The 22,030-nt window shown below is 45.0% G+C and overlaps 1 protein-coding gene across 1 annotated transcript; it reads right to left on the bottom strand.

The window, feature by feature from the left end:
- Nucleotides 1-2,723: 2,723 nt before the first annotated feature.
- Nucleotides 2,724-21,710, bottom strand: LOC120988794 (apolipoprotein A-IV-like; the record flags this gene model as incomplete). Its single annotated transcript, XM_040416544.1, has 6 exons — nt 21,583-21,710; nt 17,837-17,895; nt 16,827-16,956; nt 10,809-11,685; nt 3,209-3,242; nt 2,724-2,740 (listed from the first exon to the last, which is right to left on the bottom strand). Coding segments are annotated over exons 1-6 (1,245 nt in total), but the record flags the coding sequence as incomplete, so codon positions are not given.
- Nucleotides 21,711-22,030: the final 320 nt, after the last annotated feature.

Here is a 22,030-nt window from a genome sequence, read left to right as displayed (position 1 = left end):
CTCAAAATTAAAGTGGAAAAACACACTACAGGCTGATCCAACTTTGATGTAATGTCCTTAAAACAAGTCAAAATGAGGCTCAGTAGTGTGTGTGGCCTCCACGTGCCTGTATGACCTCCCTACAACGCCTGTGCATGCTCCTGATGAGGTGAAGGACGGTCTCCTGAGGGATCTCCTCCCAGACCTGGACTAAAGCATCTGCCAACTCCTGGACAGTCTGTGGTGCAACGTGACGTTGGTGGATAGAGCGAGACATGATATCCCAGATGTGCTCAATTGGATTCAGGTCTGGGGAACGGGCGGGCCAGTCCATAGCATCAATGCCTTCGTATTGCAGGAACTGCTGACACACTCCAGCCACATGAGGTCTAGCATTGTCTTGCATTAGGAGGAACCCAGGGCCAACCGCACCAGCATATGGTCTCACAAGGGGTCTGAGGATCTCATCTTGGTACCTAATGGCAGTCAGGCTACCTCTGGCGAGCACATGGAGGGCTGTGCGGCCCTCCAAAGAAATGCCACCCACACCATTACTGACCCAATGCCAAACCGGTCATGCTGGAGGATGTTGCAGGCAGCAGAACCTTCTCCACAGCGTCTCAAGACTCTGTCACGTCTGTCACATGTACTCAGTGTGAACCTGCTTTCATCTGTGAAGAGCACAGGGCGCCAGTGGCGAATTTGCCAATCTTGGTGTTCTCTGGCAAATGGCAAATGTCCTGCACGGTGTTGGGCTGTAAGCACAACCCCCACCTGTGGATGTCGGGCCCTCATATCACCCTCATGGAGTCTGTTTCTGACCGTTTGAGCAGACACATGCACATTTCTGGCCTTCTGGAGGTCATTTTGCAGGGCTCTGGCAGTGCTCCTCCTGTTCCTCCTTGCACAAAGGCGGAGGTAGCGGTCCTGCTGCTGGGTTGTTGCCCTCCTATGGCCTCCTCCACGTCTCCTGATGTACTGGCCTGTCTCCTGGTAGCGCCTCCATGCTCTGAACACTACGCTGACAGACACAGCAAACCTTCTTGCCACAGCTCGCATTGATGTGCCATCCTGGATAAGCTGCACTACCTGAGCCACTTGTGTGGGTTGTAGACTCCGTCTCATGCTACCACTAGAGTGAAAGCACCGCCAGCATTCAAAAGTGACCAAAACATCAGCCAGGAAGCATAGGAACTGAGAAGTGGTCTGTGGTCACCACCTGCAGAACCACTCCTTTATTGGGGGTGTCTTGCTAATTGCCTAAAAATTTCCACCTGTTTTCTATCCCATTTGCACAACAGCATGTGAAATTGATTGTCACTCAGTGTTGCTTCCTAAGTGGACAGTTTGATTTCACAGAAGTGTGATTGACTTGGAGTTACATTGTGTTGTTTAAGTGTTCCCTTTATTTTTTTGGGCAGTGTATGTACAAATTCCAATACTGGCACATAAGGGGGGCTGCTGGCACAAAAGGGGGCTGCTGGCACATAAGGGGGGCTACTGCCACATAATGGGGGGCTACTGGCACAGACATAAGGGGGACTACTGGCACATAAGGGGGGCTACTGGCACATGATAGGGTTGGCTACTGGCACATAAGGGGGACTACTTGCACATAAGGGGGGCTACTTGCACATAAGAGGGGCTGCTGGCACATAATGGGGGCTACTGGCACATGATAGAGGGGACTACTGGCACATAAGGGGAGCTACTGGCACATAAGGGGAGCTACCGGCACATAAGAGGGGCTACTGGCACATAAGAGGGGCTACTGGCACATAAGGGGGGCTACTGGCACATGATAGGAGGCTACTGGCACATAAGGGGGGCTACTGGCACTTGATAGGGGGCTACTGGCACATGATGGGGGGGCGACTGGCACATAAGGGGGCTACTGGCACATGATAGGGGGGCACTCTGGCTACTGGCACATGATGGTGGGGGGCTCTTATTACTGGCACATGATTGGGGGCATCTATGGGGGCATATCTTACTGGCACATTATTAGGGGGCATCTATGGGGGCACATCTTACTGGCACATTATTGGATGGCACTATAGGGGCATCTACTGAGGCTAAAAAGAAGGAGTATTTTATATGGGGGGCTCTGTATAGGGGCATTTTATACTGGGACACATTATGGTTGGTACTATAGGGAAGGGGGAGAGGAGCACTATGAGGTCATCTCAGGGGGCACTGAGAAGGGGTATTTTATATTGGCACATTATGGGAACATTAGCTCAACTGGGGGCATTACAAGGGGGTATGTTTTGCACATTATAAGGAGAATTATTTCTACTGGGGGGGGCATTATTGTGGGCTTTATTACTCCCCCATGGTATGACCCCCTAGTAGCAGCACCAGCCTCTCCCTGCTCTGCTATCCCTCTGCCCATTCTCCAAATCCTTATTATGAAATCTTTCTCATTAGGATAAAACACAACATCAGCTCCACCGAGCCCCCGGCCAAAGTGTTGAAGTGGTGTCCGAGATCCCCAAGGGCCAAGCCAAGTAACTGTAAGTTTTCATGTGGAGTATGTTTATGTTATACACATATAGCATACACTGTGCCACACAATACCTCTACACTAGAGATATTGCGAACATAAAATTTTCCATTCGCGAACGCGAATTTCCACAAATGTTCGCGAACGGGCGAACCGCCATAGACTTCAATAGGCAGGCGAATTTTAAAACCCACAGGGACTCTTTCTGGCCGCAATAGTGATGAAAAAGTTGTTTCAAGGGGACTAACAGCTGGACTGTGGCATGCCGGAGGGGGATACATGGCAAAACTCCCATGGAAAATTACATAGTTGACGCAGAGTCAGGTTTTAATCCATAAAGGGCATAAATCACCTAACATTCCTAAATTGTTTGGAATAACGTGCTTTAAAACATCCAGTGTGTGTATACGATCAGGTATGATGTATCGATCAGGTAGTGTAAGGGTTACGCCCGCTTCACAGTGACAGACCAAACTCTGACAGACCAAACTCCCCATGTAACACATCGCAAACAACCGCAAACAGTCCATTTGCACAACCGCAAACTCCCCATTTGCACAAGGTTGGATACCAAGCTATCCATGTCCCGTTCCTTGTCCTCACTGACGTCATTGAAGGTCTCTTCCTCCACCCAGCCACGTACAACACCAAGGGTCCCCGAAAGGTGACAACAAGCCCCCTGGGATGCCTGCTGTCGTTGGTCTTCCACCTCCTCAAAGCCACCTTTCTCCTCTGACTCCTCTTCTTCAGACTCCTCTCTCTGCGTTGCCGCAGGTCCAGCAATCGACGACGACAAGGCTGCTTCTGGTGGTGATGGTGACCACAACTCTTCCTCTTCCTGCTCATCTACGTCCTGATCCAGCACTCTTCGCAGGGCACGCTCCGGAAAAAACGCATATGGGATGAGGTCGATGATGTTGCCTTGGGTTTGACTGACCAGGTTTGTCACCTCCGCAAAAGGACGCATGAGCCTACAGCCATTGTGCATGAGCGTTCAGTAACGCGGGCAAAAAATACCCAGCTCCGCAGAGGCTGTCCTCTTTTTTTTAAATTAAAAAAATCTATTCTTACCAGTTTAATCTCTGTTTTGTCCAGGGGCCGGTGTATGGAATAGATTTTAGGAACCGGGAGATGGAAAAAGATGGTTGGTCAGTCCTCTTACTTCCAATTTGGGGCACTGCGCGTGCACCGTGCAATGTACTGTGCCACCCTATATGAGTGGTGGGCAGTGGGCACAGTACAGTCTGTGGGCCTGACACACACTGGCAGGCAACTGCAATTATATTAAAGGGTAAAAATTAAATGACTTTTTTATTTGCAAGGTACTGTGCCATCTGATATGAGTGGTGGGCACTGGCAGTGGGCACAGTACAGTCAGTGGGCCTGACACACACTGGCAGGCAACTGCAATTATATTAAAGGGTAAAAATTAAATGACTTTTTTATTTGCAAGGTACTGTGCCATCTGATATGAGTGGTGGGCACAGTACAGTCAGTGGGCCTGACACACACTGGCAGGCAACTGCAATTATATTAAAGGGTAAAAAATGTATGACTTTTTTATCTGCAAGGTACTGTGCCACCCTATATGAGTGGTGGGCAGTGGGCACAGTACAGTCTGTGGGCCTGACACTCACTGGCAGGCAACTGCAATTATATTGCAGAGAAAAAATTTAATGACTTTTTTATCTGCAAGGTACTGTGCCACCCGATATGAGTGGTGGGCACTGGCACTGCTCTTTCCCTCATCCTCCACCAATTGTGGGGTTTCACTCTGGTAGACAGGATTAGCGGATGCAGTATAGAGGCAACAGCAAGTTCTTTGGATCAAACAGTTCAGTGTTTTATTCCCACTACAGGCAAGTGACAAAACAAGCAGTCATATTCAAACCAAAAGTCACCTTGCGATGTTGGTGGTAATTCACACCATGCGGCAATTCTGCCTCAAAGAGTCCTTGCTGATAGCAGCACTAACCTGTTTTCACGCTAAACAGGTAGCAAGCCTTCATCCAGACACAAGGCTCCCAGATCCCAACACTGAGACATGGCTTCTGAGCCCAGCTGCCTATTTAAGGACAGCCAGGTGCTGCCAAAACCCGGACCGGCACTTAAAATTAAGTCAGGTATTTGACCTCACCTGGCTGTAAATCAGCCCAGCAGCACATGCTGGGAGGAAAATACCTGTTTTCCCAGACCAAATCTCTCACTGTGTCACAATATATAGTACTAAAATATCATAATGTATAATGTAACTGTGTGCATTGTAAACAATTCTGTGGTTATACTGACATCTTCTGACCAATGCTATTATCACAGTTGGATGATGTCGGGATTCAAAGATCTTTCAGACCACGTGAATTCAACTAAATTATCCATGTCCTTAAAGGGCACCTGTCAGCAGATTTGTACCCATGAAACTGGCTAACCTGCTACATGTAACTTGGCAGCTGAAGGCATCTGTGTTGGTCCCACGTTCATATGTGCCCGCATTACTGAGAAAAATTATATTTTAATATATGCAAATTAGCCTCTAGGAGCAACAGGGGCGTTACCATTACACCTAGAGCCTCAGCTGTCAGTCTCTGCAACTGCCGCGCTCTCTGCACTTTGATTGAGAGGGCCAGGCAGTGAAAAAGTAATCACATCTGGTCCTAGTAACAGCTCCTAGAGGCTCATATGCATATATTATAACTTGATTTTGTGTCGCCCTCCATTCATTCCTATGCAGTGTGCTCAGTTATTTTCGGAACTCCCATTGAAATGATTGGGAAGCACACCACGCAAGCACGGCCACCACTCAATTCACTTCTATGGGGCTTACGGAAATAGCCGTATAAACTCAATTTGCTGTTATTCTGTGTTGACCTGTTACCTGCAGGCCAACATAGGAACTGCAGATCATATATTCTGGGTCTCTCAGCATATTAGAATGAAGCACTGGCTTCCCCGATCACCGCACGGGGGAGCCTCTCTTAACACGGAAGTTGTCACTTCCAGGTGTTTCGACATTTAGATGCCGTGGTCACACTTAACCATGGTAGCTAAAGGGTTAAATGCCTGCGGTTGCCAGATTTAAAAACCTTGTACATGTACAGTGCTGGAAGCGTAAGGGTTAAGTGTACAAAGAGCATGGTTAGAGAAGTTGACAATGCAGAAACCTGGCCATGCCAATCCAATCCAAAAGAAGAGGAGGGGCTGGCAGAGAAAACTAGGGGAGCTATGGTGCACAGAGTGTCTTGGGTCCGCCCTTGATGCACTTAACTGCACATTTGATCTGCATAACAAAGGTATGCTTTTCATCGGGACTAGGGTCAGCCCTGCCAGTTATTATGCCTGGTTTAATAGGGTTGATTCTGCTAACATATGCCTTTTAAAGGGAGTATGTCACCTAATCTGAGCTTTTTAGACCGCTTATATCAGGTTATAGACTCCCTTGCCCTCATTACAATGGTACCTTTATTTGTTCTGTCCCTCGCCGAGATCTTCAAAAAATTACTTTTTAAACTTATGCTAATGAGCTTCGGCAAGTGCCCAGGGGCGGCGTTACTGCAGCAAGTGCCCAGGCCCCTCGGCGATGTGCCCAGAAAACCACACCTCTTTCACCCTTCTGGCCCGCCCTTGTTTCCTATTATTACCTCCTCCTCTCCCTCCCAGATCTTGCGCCTGCGCCGCTACACACTTGTCCCGCACCTGCGCACTGCTGTGCCCATTGAGGGCAGAGGAACAGGTAGTTAGACTGCGCTTGTGCCGGCCGCGCAGGCGCGAGATCTGGGAGGGAGAGGAGGAGGTAATAATAGGAAGCGAGGGAGGGCCAGAAGGGTGAAAGAGGTGTGGTTTTCTGGGCACATCCCCGAGGGGCCTGGGCACTTGCTGCAGTAACGCCGCCCCTGGGCACTTGCCGAAGCTCATTAGCATAAGTTTAAAAAGTCATTTTTTGAAGATCTCGGTGAGGAACAGAACAAATAAAGGTACCATTGTAATGAGGGCAAGGGAGTCTATAACCTGATCTGAGCGGTCTAAAAGGCTCAGGTGACAGACTCCCTTTAAAGGGCTTTTCCGAGACTCTTTAACTGATGACCTATCCTCTGTAAACTGTAACTTGATGCTGTCTGTAATATCTGCACCATGACCCATCCCCTAACCAGCACATGGAATTGGGTGCAGTGAGTTTACACGGTCTGCAATCTATGTGCATAGACTAAATTGAAGTTGTACAGTAACACAGCTCTTTTTACAACTCTTTTATAAAACTGCTGGTGTCTTATGTGTCAGAGGGTCATTTGGGTCCCCCAGGGTCAACCACAACCTCTGCACAACCTAAAACTATGTATTTTGCTATGGAAAAATATACATAATAAGCCTACGTGGATATTCATTGCAGAAAGCTTTATTTGAAAGTTTCAAAGTTATTTCAGATGACAACTGATTATATAAAATAGAATACATAATGATAGAAGGTTAAATGTATCATTCCTGGGAGAATGTAACTACTACTTTTTGGCTACAAATAGCTTTAACGGGATTCTCCGGGATTTTCATATTGATGATCTATCCTCAGGATTTCCGGGACCACCGGCGATCCGTTATATGAAGAGGCCGTGGCACTCTGTGAGCACTTAGGCTTCTTCCTAGGCATGTGTCACGTGGCCTAGGCACAGCTCAGACCCATTCAAGCACAGCCGCTATACAATGCTTGGCAAGCTGCAAGGAAGCTGCTGTGCTCAGCAAACAGCAGATCGGCAGGGGTCCCATTGATATTGCATCCAAGGCCCACTTCCTTGATTGGGACTGAGCTGTACATAGGTCTTGTGACTGCTCACTGGAGCACAGCGGCTTCGTGGGGTGTAGCCAAGTGTTTGACCACCGCAGATATTCCTGAGGACAGGTCATCAATATGTAAATCCCGGGGAACCTTTATAAACATTTCAGATTCTGAGGATAAATGCAGACAGACTTTTTCTGGGAATGAACAATTCTGAATAAAGGGTTACTATCATTTGCAGCATTAGATGTTATATAGCAGAGTGAATAGGACAGGCGCTGACAAAGTTGTGACTCTCCACCTCAACACTATGCCATTTTCAGGTCGATCCTGTGCTTATTCATTTCTTAATGTCTTATAGGAGCTGGAGATCAATCGTTCTGATACAGAGCTCCAAATTCCCTGCAGAGACGCTGAGTTTAAAGGGACACAAACTTTTCAAAAAACTTTTGATATGTCATAGAGTCATATCAAAAGTTTTAATCGGTGGGAGTCTGAGCGCTGAGACCCATATCGACCTCTACAATGAGGGGAGAGAAGCACGTGCATAGGACGGGCTCTATAGAAGTCTATAGGCCTGTGGCGGTTACGTCCTCAGCAGTGAGGAGAGGGCTTCTCTCCTCTCATCCTAAGGGTCTGCAGGTGTCTCAGCACTCAGACCTCCACCGATCTAAACTTTTGGTATGTATGACACATCAGAAGTTTTTTGAAAAGTTAGTTACTCTTTAAATATAACATTCTGTCTGTCTGCAACTACCACTAAGGGGAGTGTGAGAGCTCACTGCATACTGTTTAGCCAGAGTTGTATCATTCATTTTTAATGTGGAGGTTTTGAAGCTCTGAATCAAGAATATGGTTATTTTTAGTTTTTATTAAGAGGTTCATTAGCGCCAAATTTGTATTTAGTAAGAAACAAACAAGTGCTCAAGGTTGGACTTTAAGTGATTTCCTTTTTTTTTAAAGTTTATTTAATAATCTGATCACAGATTGTATTATATATTGTCCAGGAAGTTGGTCTCTAAGAACTGTGGACAACATCTACAGCTGTGATAGTGTAAATCCATGGAGTATGCAGCTATTGTATGAATAGGTAGGATAATAGGCATGCAAACCTTGTCCCAGCAGCCAAGATCCTTTAGATGATCTGTTGGACTGGGGGGCTTAGGCCAACCAGTAGAATACTTTCTGGAGGCCCCAATTCCTGAACCCCAATTCCAAAATCCCTAAAACTGTGGCAAACACATTTTTCTCAGTAGTAGTCCACTGCCTAGCCTGTGCCTCAGACTGTTCTGTTCCGTAGGCCCTATCAGTATCTCGTTGCCCTGGGCTGGGGCCCTCTAGTTATATAAGCCAGAATCAAATGCTCACATAGCGACAGGCAGCAGCAAGATGACTGATTATGGGGGTCCAAATTCAAGAAGGTGGGAAAGAGGATATTGTCTGGCCAGCCTCTATACCCAGAAGTCATCATCAGCCGCCTGATGCATCTAGTAATAAACTGATTAGTTTGTTAAAGAGGACCTTTCATAAAATTTTATTAAGGGAGATATATACCTGTACTTGCGGGGTACCCCCTACTGATGCTGCCACCATGCTTGATTTTTTAAAATATGCCTTCTATGCCCCGCTGTGCCCCACCGGATTTCCCCCGCTCAGTATGCTAATACTGAGCATCGGAGCAATGGGGAGGAGACGCAGTCTTTTTCCGTGGGCGTCTCCTTCTACCTTGGCTGTAGAGCTGTCCAATCGCAGCGCAGAGCGTCACAGCCATAGAGAAAAAAACCTCCCTGGCTGTGACGCTCTGCGCTGCGATTGGACAGCGCTACAGCCAGGGAGAAGGAAACTCCCACAGAGAAAGACTGCGTCTCCTCCCCATTGCTCCGATGCTCAGTATTAGCATACTGAGCGGGAAAAATCTGGCGGGGCACAGCTGGGCATAGGAGGCATATTTTAAAAAATCAAGCAGGGTGGCAGCATCAGCGGTGGTACCCTGCAAGTACAGGTATATATCTCCCTTAATAAAATCGCATGAAAGGTCCTCTTTAAATAATCTACCCAATTTTTATATGTATGCAAAGGCTGTTTGAGAGCTGTATGCTGCCTATCTGTATGTATTGCACTCAGTATGCGGTGCCATGTGGGAGACTAGGGGCCCATCTTGCTCAGGGGCCCACCGGGCAATTCACCTGTTCCCCTGTGGGCCAGTCCAAGCCTGCTTTGACCTATTGTACAATAAAAGAAAAGGGTTGTCACAGCACTCACCTCCTGCTCACTTCGGATGCACGGAAATGCCTGAGGCACAGCATAGGAAACAATTTGAAATGAAGAAAAAATACAGCTTCCGATAAAAGGAGCAACCTTTATTTTTCAGCGATTAAAATCCAAAATTCACAAGGTACATTTGTCTACGCGTTTCGGACCATGATGTGAGTCAGGATCCTCACATCGTTATCTGAAACGCGTAGACGAATGTACCTTGTGTATTTGGGATTTTAATCGCTGAAAAATAAAGGTTGCTCCTTTTATCGGAAACTGGATTTTTTTCTTCATTTCAAGTGCTTTGACCTACAGTACAGGTGAAACTTAAAAAATTGGAATATCGTGCAAAGTTAATTTATTTCAGTAATGCAACCTAAAAGGTGAAACTAACATATGAGACTCATTTCATGCAAAGCGAGATATTTCAAGCCTTTATTTGTTATAATTTGGATGATTATGGCTTACAGCTTATGAAACCCCTATTTTGAGATACCCTTTGCTTGGGGGGTATGGATTAATTAGCTGACTAGAGTGTGACACTTTGAGCCTAGAATATTGAGCCTTTTCACAATATTCAAATTTTAAGTTGCATTTCTGAAATAAAATAATTTTTGCACGATATTCAAATTTTTCGAGTTTCACCTGTATTGTTTGAGAAAGCACTGAAGAACGATCCCGTGATCCTTACTTACTGTATTTATACATGTATACTTATACTTACATGGTGTATATGCTAAATATATATATATATTTCAAAGCAAAGCTGTACTCTTCTTATTAAAGAGAGCTGTCACTTGTCACATCTAAATAACCTGCCTAAGTTAGAGTGGTATATTGCCACCCAGCAACCTATGGGTGCTTGTCCTACCAGCCCCTTCACCTTTGCTAAAACCCTGTATGAACTATATTAAAGGGGTTGTCTGAGATTTTGATATTAATGACCTATCCTCAGGATAGGCCAGTGATGTCACATTCATTGGTCACATGGCCTAGGCGCAGCTCACTCCCATTCAAGTAAATAGGCGGAGCCGCGATACCAAGCACAGCCGCTATCCAACGGACGATGCTGTGCTTGGTGAGGTGTAAGGAACAGCTGATTAGCGGGGGTACTGGATGTCGGACCTCTCCGATCTGACATTGATGATCTATCCTCAGGATAGGTCCTCAATAACAGAATATCGGAAAACCCCTTTAGCTAGATAGTACTTGTTTTATGCTTTCTTCTATAAGAATATATTTTAGGTTGGCTTTATAGCGCTGCGGGTAGAGTTTATGCTTTCACTCTTCAATAGTTCCTGTCGCCGTAGTCAGTAAGGTGCTATTTAAGAGGTCACTGATCTTGTCAAAGATATTCTTTTCCAGGTAATCTTTTTGGTCTTGCAGACTCACGGCTGCAGACCCCCCAAGCTTGTTTTTCATGTTGTCAACACGCAACACAACTGACTTGGTAAGAGCATTTCTATAGAGGGTCACCACAGCTTTAAATGCTTTGATCTTCTGGCTCATATCAAACAGGCACAATGCTAGTGACTTTCTTACATTTCCAAAGAATAGACTATTCTTCTCTTTTAGGAGACTGGTACAGAGCGTGATTTGCTTCTCCAGCAGTACAAGGCTCTCTAGGATTTTATTCTCAATCAAGAAAACAGTCTTTTTCATGGAAAAGTTCAGGTTCTCCATTTCTTTCCTCAAAGCATCTTGCATATCTTCCGCAAAAGGAGAAAGACTTTCATACAAGGCCAGAACCTGAAGATCTATCTTCTCCTTCACCCTCTCGGTACATGTTCCTACCGCGTTCCTCAGTGCGTTAAGACACTCTGCCATTTTAGCATCTAGTGTTTGTGAGTACAAGACCAATGGCACCTTCGTACTATCACTGATCAAGTCTAAATTTATATTTTTTAGCTTTTTGATAAATTCCAGCATGATTTTTTCTACTTCAGTCTGGAGCTCCTCAGTGTAGGGATTAAGCGTTATCGCCAGATCTTTTGTGTTCTTGCTCAACAGCTTTGTCACCTCTTCTGAATATGGGGAAAGTTTGATCTTCAGCTGTTCCAACTCTAATTGGAGTTTCTCAGAGTCTTTTGTCGCTTGAGTATAGATCGCTTTAGCAAAAAATGAGACCTTGTTTAGTAGTTCTGCATTCACGCTTTTGTCCTCATCCAGTTGTAGAGCACTGCTAAAATTGAATGCATAAGGATGTTAGTAACTTCTTATAAAAGTGCTTGAAATCCATATAGGGGTGTAAAATCCCTGAGAATTTTTTTTGCATAAAAGGGTATAATCCAAATGCAGCTGTTATGGCTGCTGGACTTAATAAGAACCATATCTACAACGTAATCAGTGCTGCTGTATTGTAAATGATTTTTTACAGACAGCTCATAAATGCATAAAATAATAAAAGGTACGACACCTTAAAGGCTATGTACACCTTTGGGGGAAATTTTTTGTATTATTGCATTGTACTTATTTTGAGCTAAAAATAATTTTTCACTTGGTCTTTATTGAAAATGTGGAGTCCTTTTTTCTGTACAGAGCTGACATGCTCTACTAGCTGCCTGTGGATTTTTGGTCTTTTCCGTCAGACCAGGAGCAGATAGACTCCTTATCTCTGCTCTCTGACCTAAACATTCATTATAGCTCAGTCCTTATCTTACTGATAAGAATGGGCTTAAATAAGTGTTTATGACCTCTATGTAGTTTAAAGAGAAGGTTTATTAGATGACCACGCAAAGTGAAAGTACCAGTCACACAGATCACTTGAAATGGTGCACCACAATAGTATGCAACTGACAATACAAGGCTAAACCCTCACACTGATGTTAAAAATCTCATTTTTTAACATCAGTGTGAGGGTTTAGCCTTGTATTGTCAGTTGCATACTATTGTGGTGCACCATTTCCAGTGATCTATTTACTCCTATATTTTCATCCAGACATTATTTAATCTTGTGTAGGATGTTTTTGAGGTACATGTGGTCCGCTGTCGGCATCCTCCATTGTATGCATTTTTGCTGGGGATTGCCGTTAGCAATGGATCACATGTGGAGGATCTGCTCCCCCGGTTAAAAATACGCTACAGTATTTGGGGTTTGAGCATTTCATCCCAGGTAGGCCACTCTATTCTGTGATTTTACCAGTCACAGAGCTAGAATAACAGTTAACCATTTGTGACTGAAAGGCTCAATATTTTTATTAAAAGCCAATTGAAAGTATGATTTTTAGCCAAAATGAGTAAAATGCAATCATAAACAAAAATTGCCTCCAAAGGTGTACATAGCCTTTAACAATCCCCTGGCACTCCCACGCTGGCACTTCCCTGGTCCACCATGGGCCTTGGTTCATCAAGCTCCAGTGATGTTGTATCGACAAGACATATAACTGCGGTCAATCATTGGCACGCCATGACATTGCCGGAGATCGGAGCAGGACCCAATGGGAGTGGAAGGGGCTGGTAATATGAGTAATACATGTACTCCCTTTGTTATTTTATACAACTATCATCCTTTTGTAAAGTAAAAAATAATGGAGCTTGAATACCCCTTTGAAGGGATTGTCCACTACTTTAAAAATGATGACCTAAACGTATTACTATTCATCATGGCGTTTAAAAGGGTTATCACATGATTAATGTAAAAAAAATGAAATTCTGATATTTCTAACAAATTTAGGGTACTTTCACACTTGCCTCAAAGTTTTCCGGCACTGAGTTCCATCCTAGGGGCTCAATACCGGCAAAAAAACTGATCAGTTTTATCCTAATGCATTCTGAATGGAGAGCAATCCATTCAGGATGTCTTCAGTTCAGTCCTTTTACGGTATTTGGACGGAGAAAAAAACACAGCATGGTGCATTTTTCTCTCCGGCCAAAAATCCTGAACACTTGCCGGAATGCCGGTTCCAGCATTTTTTTCCATTGGAATGTATTAGTGCCACATTGATGGATTCGGTCTTCCAGTCTGCGCATGCGCAGACCTTTAAAAACGTAAAAAGAATAAATACCGGATCCGAGAGACGGATACGGTATTGCAATGCATTTGTGAGACGGATCCCTAATTTCATCATGTTACACTATAGATGTGTGAAGAGAATCAGGGGATTCGGATCACCTTATAAAAAATTGAAAAGAAAACATAGCACCAACCATTGTAAGAATCCAGCTGAATTATAGGTACACTTTCCTGCCCAAGACCACCACTGACTCCTGCACCAATATAATAATACAATAGAATCTAGTTACAATAAATAGTTAAAGGTTTTGTCTCACTTCAGCAAATGGCATTTATCATGTAGAGAAAGTTAATACCAGGCACTTACTAATGTGTTGTGATTGTCCATATTGCCTCCTTTGCCGGCTGCATTCATTTTTCCATCCTATTGTACACGGATCGTTTGCAGAGGTTATGACCACCGCTGCAGCGCAGATACAAGGTGGCCGGGACGGGAGCTACTGTACATGCGTGCATATCTGCGCTCCCACATTCCCAGCCACCATAGAGGCAGGCGCCTATTCGTATATAGTGTAAGCACGACCACCACTGCTGGATTACAGGGTGGTCATAACTATGGAAAAGAGCAGTGTATAACCTAATGGAAAAATGAGAGAAGCCAGCAAAGGAGGCAATATGGACAATCACAATACATTAGTAAGTGCCTTGTATTAACTTTCTCTACATGATAAATGCCATTTGCTGAAGTGAGACAACTGCTTTAAGCGCTGACCACTCAAGCAAAATACACATCCAGTCCGTAGGGATCGCCATAGCAACCATAGCAGTGGCTATGGGGCCCTACACCACTGGGGGCCCGTCCGGGCCGCCTTCTGTTGATTTTTTATTTTTTTTACACACACTACAAACAGCAGCCAGGCCTGAATCGCGCGGGGCGCGGGCGGTCCGTGGCTCAGGCTTGGCTGGGAAGGAGTCAGGACACGCAGGGCCGGGCCGACACAGAGGCTGGGGAGGCTCCAGCCAGGCCACTGAGTAAGGAAGATCCGATCATATTCTAACCCCCAGGCGTTCCCATGGTGACGGGGACGCTTGCCTGGGGGTTAGAATATACCATCGGATCTGAGTTTTCACGCTCTCAGTGAGAGCGTGAAAACTCAAATCCAATGGTATATTCTAACCCCCAGGCATTCCCATGGTGACAGGGACGCTTGCCTGGGGGTTAGAATATGCAGGGCCACGCCGCTCACAGGAGCACATTTATAAACTAATTAGTAACTTGAACTTTAATCATTGACATTGCTGAATGCTGATCTCTTTACTTGCATTGGATATCTTACTCTGTCTTAGCTCCGGTAACGGTAACAGCAGGCAGTGCGGGGGGCGGCGCTCACTCACTGACGTCACACGCCTGCTCCTCCCACTAGGCGGCGCAGGCGCGTGACGTCAGTGAGTGAGCGCCGCCCGCCCGCACTGCCTGCTGTACCGTTACCAGAGCTAAAACAGAGTAAGGTATCCAATGCAAGTAAAGAGATCAGCATTCAGCAATGTCAATGATTAAAGTTCAAGTTACTAATTAGTTTATAAATGTGCTCCTGTGAGCGTCGGGGAGGGGGATCTGTGGATGGCACTATTTAGGGGAGGGGGATCTGTGGATGGCACTGTTTAGGGGAGGGGGATCTGTGGATGGCACTGTTTAGGGGAGGGGGATCTGTGGATGGCACTGTTTAGGGGAGGGGGATCTGTGAATGGCACTATTTAGGGGAGGGGGATCTGTGGATGGCACTGTTTAGGGGAGAGGGATCTGTGGATGGCACTGTTTAGGGGAGGGGGATCTGTGGATGGCACTATTTAGGGGAGGGGGATCTGTGGATGGCACTATTTAGGGGAGGGGGATCTGTGGATGGCACTGTTTAGGGGAGAGGGATCTGTGGATGGCACTATTTAGGGGAGGGGGATCTGTGGATGGCACTATTTAGGGGAGGGGGATCTGTGGATGGCATTGTTTAGGGGAGGGGGATCTGTGGATGGCACTGTTTAGGGGAGGGGGATCTGTGGATGGCACTGTTTAGGGGAGGGGGATCTGTGGATGGCACTGTTTATGGGAGGGGGATCTGTGGATGGCACTGTTTAGGGGAGGGGGATCTGTGGATGGCACTGTTTAGGGGAGGGGGATCTGTGGATGGCACTATTTAGGGGAGGGGGATCTGTGGATGGCACTATTTAGGGGAGGGAGATCTGTGAATGGCATTGTTTAGGGGAGGGGGATCAGTGGATGGCACTGTTTAGGGGAGGGGGATCTGTGGATGGCACTGTTTAGGGGAGGGGGATCTGTGGATGGCACTGTTTAGGGGAGGGGGATCTGTGGATGGCACTGTTTAGGGGAGGGGGATCTGTGGATGGCACTGTTTAGGGGAGGGGGATCTGTGGATGGCACGGGGGGGGGCCATAAAATTATTTTTTGCTATGGGGCCCATGCATTTCTAGCTACGCCCCTGCATCCAGAGATAATAAATATTAGGCTACTTTCACACTGGCGTTTTGGCTTTCCGTTTGTGAGATCCGTTCAGGGCTCTCACAAGCGGTCCAAAACGGATTTGTTTTGCCCTAATGCATTCTGAACGGAAAAGGATCCGCTCAGAATACCTCAGTTTGCCTCCGTTCCGTCTCCATTTCGCTTCGGAGTTGGACAACAAAATGCTGCTTGCAGCGTTTTGGTGTCCGTCTGACGAAACTGAGCCAAACGGATCCGTCCTGACACACAATGTAAGTCAATGGGGACAAATCCGTTTTCTATGACACAATAGTAAACTGATCCGTCCTCCGTTGACTTTCAATGGTGTTCAAGACGGATCCGTCTCGGCTATGTTAAAGATAATACAAACGGATCCGTTCTGAACGGATGCAGACGGTTGTATTATCTGAACGGATCCGTCTGTGCAGATCCATGACGCATCCGCGCCAAACGTGAGTGTGAAAGTAGCCTAAACCCGTACCCACCATGAATAATGTATATCAATACTCCTTCTTCACCTTAGATCACGATTAGGTATCATCTACTCTGGACCACCAGAGTATGACAAATACCATGACTGACCCTGAAACCAACCCATGTAAAGTGTATGATGTAAGTTATATAGAAAGTTGGCAAAGTCCATTTAACAGTCCCCATTGTGAGCACCAAGGCTCTTGGAAACCCCCTTTCAAAAATCCCCATGCCAGCAAATGTAAAAAAAATATATAAAGGACAGAAAAAGGTCTAATAAAGCTATCACAAGATGCATTCATTCTACAGTATATATAATACTAGCTAGATCACTAATACCCTCCTCATTGTCAGCATTCTGCCGCGGAGTAACTTCCGGATCACTTACTTCACTAGCCTGCTGAAGTCATACAGCTGGACTTGTGAGGCGCTGCTGTCCTTGGTGCTGACAGTCGACTGGTCCAAGTAAGACAAGAAGGCATCAGTCAGCATGTTAGCGTTCAAGTCGCCTAGAGTACCTAAGAAAAAATATAATCATATTTAATTATGATTAAAGGGGTTGTCCAGCATAGGTCATCAATTTCAGTGAGCATGTGCCGCCTCCCTTCTCTCTTCCTGTTAGCTGCTGCTGTCCATGGCAAAGACCATAGACAGCAGCAGTGGACAGGAAGAGAGAAGGGAGATGGAACATGTGCACGCCGTCTCCTCAAACAGCTGATCGGGGGGAACACCGGGTGTCGGACTCCTGCCGATCTATTTATGACCTATGCTAAGGATATAAGCCATCAGTCCGGACAACCCCTTTAAAGTGTACCTCCGATTATAAAACAACTTTCCAAAAACCAGCATTACAAGTGAAGGTAAGAAAAGTTGTAATATTTATTTTTATAGTTTAAAAATATGCGTTTTTTTCTTCTTATCGGGCTCCTTTCCTCCTAACCTCATATGCTGCTCGCTAATTCAGAATTTCCATCTCCCTCTCCAGAGAGGGAATAGCTTTTCAGCTTTTACTGAGAGATCAGGTTACATGGCGCTCTGTATACGATTAAATAATTCTGGCCAAACTGTATTCGTATGATATGCCCACTTTGTTTTATAGCCTACCCTATTTAGTCCCGTTTAGCCTATAATACTATTTCCCGTCTGCTCCTTAGCTCCCCCTAGTGTCGGCTGCAGATATCTAGAATTTTATTATGTAGAATTGTAGATCTATGGCTGTGAGAAGGTGAGCTGAGAATGTTGAGTTCTGTATCATTGCCCATATAAAATATTTTATATGATGAATTTGATCTGTATATAATAATAGAAAACAAAGAATTACATACACTTTAAGCTAAGACACCAGTTAATTAAAAACATATAATTGTATCTACTATGCATATGGAGCGATATACCTACCTGCAATGGTGCACATCAGAGTGAGAGTTACCACTTTAGCCAACATTTTACTTTGTAACCTGCGGACAGAGTGAAATATTAAAGGTTACGTTCTGTTCCTTTATACACAGTTTAACACCTTTCAAACAAATGTGAAATTTCACATCAGATGATGCTTTTTCTTTAATTAAAAATTTGCTAAATCCTGATCAGTTCCACCCAAAATTTGCTAAGATCAGGAGCTGCTCGACCCCACCACACTTTTTACCTCCCGTAACAGGAGACCCTGGTGCCCATATATCCTGTTTTGATGACCGGACATCAGCTTTAAACCACCCTCTTGACACCCAAAGAAAAGAGTTCACTTATTTCCTTACCTTATGGTTTCTTCTTCAGGTCTGGGTTAAATGTTGCTCCTGGAAGCTGATATTTATACGAGAGCCTGTGTTGTCTGGCTGTGTATAGCAGCTTATATTACAGCGTGGAGTCCCTGATGCGTCTCTCATTTCAAGGTAATGCTGGAAGCTCGATGAACCCAGAGAGTTCTGGTCAATGAATTTTAAAACTATCTTTTTTTCAGGCATGGCGAAAGTCCCAAATATAGACCAATTCAAAGTACTTAAATATTATAACTCTTTACTGTATAAAGTTTTAACAGATTGCATTCTAATCCTTGAGATCCGTATGACCAAGAAATATTGGACTTGAACCCCTTAACTTTTTTGATTTTTCTTCCCCACAATTCAATAGCTATAACTTTTTTATTTTTCCATTATTTTTTGCAGGGCGAGATGCATATTTTTTTAATGCTGCCACTTAATTTACCAATTCTTGTATTAGAAAACAGGGAAAAAAAATCTTTGTGGGGTTAACTTGAAAAAAACTAAACAAAATACTGCCAAGGTTCTTGGGGTTTTGACATCACAGCATTCACTGTGCACTATAAATGACATGACATCATTATTCTGCAGCTCAATACAATTACGGCGATACCAAACTTGTATAGTTTCTATTTTGTTTAATTACTTAAAAAAATAAAAACCTTTGAAAAAAAAAATTCTTCGCATCACCATATTCATACAGCCGTAACTTTTTTATATTTTGGTCTACAGAGCTAAATTAGGGCTTGTTTTTTGCATAACGAACTGCAGTTTTTATTGGTACCATTTATGTGGTATGTAGGACTTTTTGATCAGTGCTATTCAGTTTTTTTTTGGGGGGGGGAACAAGATGACAAAAAAATGGCGAATCACGTGTTTTAAATTTTGTTCCATTACAGCGTTCACCGCACAGCAATTTTTTACAAATATTTGAATAGCTCAGACATTTTCAGACATGATACCTAATGGGGGTCATTTACTAAATGATATACTCCGCAGTCTGTGACTTTTCCACGTTTACACCAGGTTTAAAAAGGGCGTGGGCGGGGAAGGGGAGGGGCCGGCAGGCCGGCTCATTTATCATTTTCTACGGCCGGCGCCTCTTCATAGGGGTTATTAAGTCCGGTGTCTCATTTGCTGAGAAAAATATTTTAATATATGCAAATGAGACTCTGCTCTCTCTGCAACTGCCGTGCCCTCTCTACTTTGATTGCCAGGGCCAGGGGTGATGAAATTTTTACTGCCTGGGAGTTTCATAGTGAGTACTATGTGGATTGCGCTACCTTGCAGTTTACATATGGATTGCCTACAGTTTACATATCGATTGCCTACAGTTTACATATGAATACTGGTGTGTGCGGGGCCCGGTGTAATAGAGTACAGTGACTGCATAAGATGCTATATACGGTATGTGTCATCCACAGATGCCCCCATAACAGTGCCATCCACAGATGCCCCCATAACAGTGCCATCCACAGTTCCCCCATAACAGTGCCATCCACAGATCCCCCCATAACAGTGCCATCCATAGATCCCCCATAGCAGTGCCATCCACAGATCACCCATAACAGTGCAATCCACAGATCCCCCATAACAGTGCAATCCACAGATCCCCCCATAATAGTGTCATCCACAGACTACCATTAGTTCAAAACCCACCAAAAGCACACCTTTTGGTTCAAAATATTTTTTTCTTATTTTCCTCCTCAAAAACCTAGGTGCGTCTTATGGGCAGGTGCATCTTATAGGGCGAAAAATATGGGTAGATTTTTCCTTTTTTTTATACTTTTTGTTCACTTTTTTTTTTACTTTTTTTTGACCCAGACCCACTTGGTTCTTGAAGATCCAGTGGGTCTGATGCCTCTATAATGCACTGCAGTACACTATATAGTGTACTGAAGTGTATTGTGACTTTACACTTAGCCTGATCAGGCTCCGTCCCTTAGTCTGCAGATATGGTGACAGTTTAATGCCATGACATGTATACTCGTCATGGAGTACCAAGTAACAGTGCTTCATGACGAGTATTCACGTCAAATAGCACTAAGAGGTTAAAACTACATGAAATTCTGGTTGTTGGAAATGTTACTGTTCGTGAAACTTAAAGAGGACCTTTCACCTGTATAAACGATGTTAACTGAGTATGCTGCCATATAGAGCGGCGCCCGGGGATCTCACTGCACTTACTATTATCCCCGGGCGCCCCTCCGTTCTCCCGTTATAGGCTCCGGTACCTTTGCTTCTTAAGTTATAGTAGGCGGGTCTTCCCTTGTCCTGTGGGCGTCTCCTTCTCCTAGGCTGCAGCGCTGGCCAATCGCAGCGCACAGCTCACAGCCTGGGAGAAGGAGACGCCCACAGGACAAGGGAAGACCCGCCTACTATAACTAAAGAAGCAAAGGTACCGGAGCCTATAACGGGAGAACGGAGCGGCGCCCGGGGATAATAGTAAGTGCAGTGAGATCCCCGGGCGCCGCTCTACATGTCAGCATACTCAGTTAACATCGTTTATACAGGTGAAAGGTCCTCTTTAATAGTGACCACAATATAATTATATTTCCCCTGAACTATAAGAAGCAAACTCTGGCTGGGCTAATTTCCCCAGGTTGAGGACAGCATTTCAGGGCATAGACTGGGAGCAGCTATCATCACATAATAATACTAAGGCTACTTTCACACCAGTGTTTTTGCTGGATCCGGCCAGGTTCAGCAAAAACGCTTCCGTTACTGATAATACAACCATCTGCATCCGTTATGAACGGATCCGGTTGTATTATCTTTACATAAAAGGGGGGAGAAAAAGAAGAGAGGAGGCAGCGCCTCGTGTGTAGAAACTTACAGTACTAGGTATGAAAAAAAGCAGCACTGATTATGCTTACCGAATGGGGTTGTGAATGGTCACAACGCCTCCGAATCGCTTTTCTGGATGATTACCCGTCCAGTTCACGGGAGAAGCGGAAGCTGCGTCTGCTGCCCCTGGTCTGTATCCCTTGCCGTAATAACGGTTATCAGGATTGGAAAAAACTTGCAGGAAAGTAGAAAAAAATTCAGACCATTCTTGGTGGCGCTGATGCGGAAGAAAAGCTCATTACTCTAATAGGTACCATTAAAGGTAATCTTTTATTAAAGAATGTCTACGCGTTTCGGGGGCAAAACATCCCCCTTCATCAGGACAATAGAAATTATTACATTTAAAACAAGATACTTCCAGTTGTTATATGCACTCAGTTTGAGCGCAATGTGTGCGAGTCACATGGGTGGGGAGGAGGTTGGGGGCGTGAAAGATTGCTCGGTCGCTAGGATACTGACACTCCCCTTGGGTTCAAATGGCCAATCGTTTTGCCTTATGGGTTATACTATTCTTCTATTTTACTCCTCCTAGTGACGTACCCTGGGCGGAGGTTTTTCTGATTGGTTCGGCATCGGGGTGACGTCAGGGGGACGGGGTCTAGGTGATGTAATGGGGCCGGCCCATCGGTGATGTCGATGGGCGGAGGTTTTTCTGATTGGTCCGGCATCGGGGTGACGTCAGGGGGGCGGGATCTAGGTGATGTAATGGGGCCGGCCTATCAGTGATGCCGGTGGACCGGTCTTACAGTGACGTAATGGTCCCTGATGTTGTCTTTCCTTGGGCAGGCTTCTGTATGACGATTTTTGGGGGCGGGGGTAGAATCTCGCTCCTGATTGGTCTTTATTATTCTGGGCATGTGTTTGATGGTGACGCCGTGCGGTCACATGATTTTTCTCTCTTTTTTTCTTTTTTTCCTCTTTTTTTCTTTTTTTCTTTTTTTCTCTTTTTCTCTTTTTTTCCTTTTTTTCTTTTTTTCCCTTTTTTTCT

Source organism: Bufo bufo, chromosome 1 (assembly GCF_905171765.1).
Source record: "Bufo bufo chromosome 1, aBufBuf1.1, whole genome shotgun sequence".
Classification (NCBI taxonomy): domain Eukaryota; kingdom Metazoa; phylum Chordata; class Amphibia; order Anura; family Bufonidae; genus Bufo; species Bufo bufo.
The sequence above is the reverse complement of the archived record's forward strand: the minus strand, read 5'-3'. Positions and strand labels throughout refer to the sequence as shown.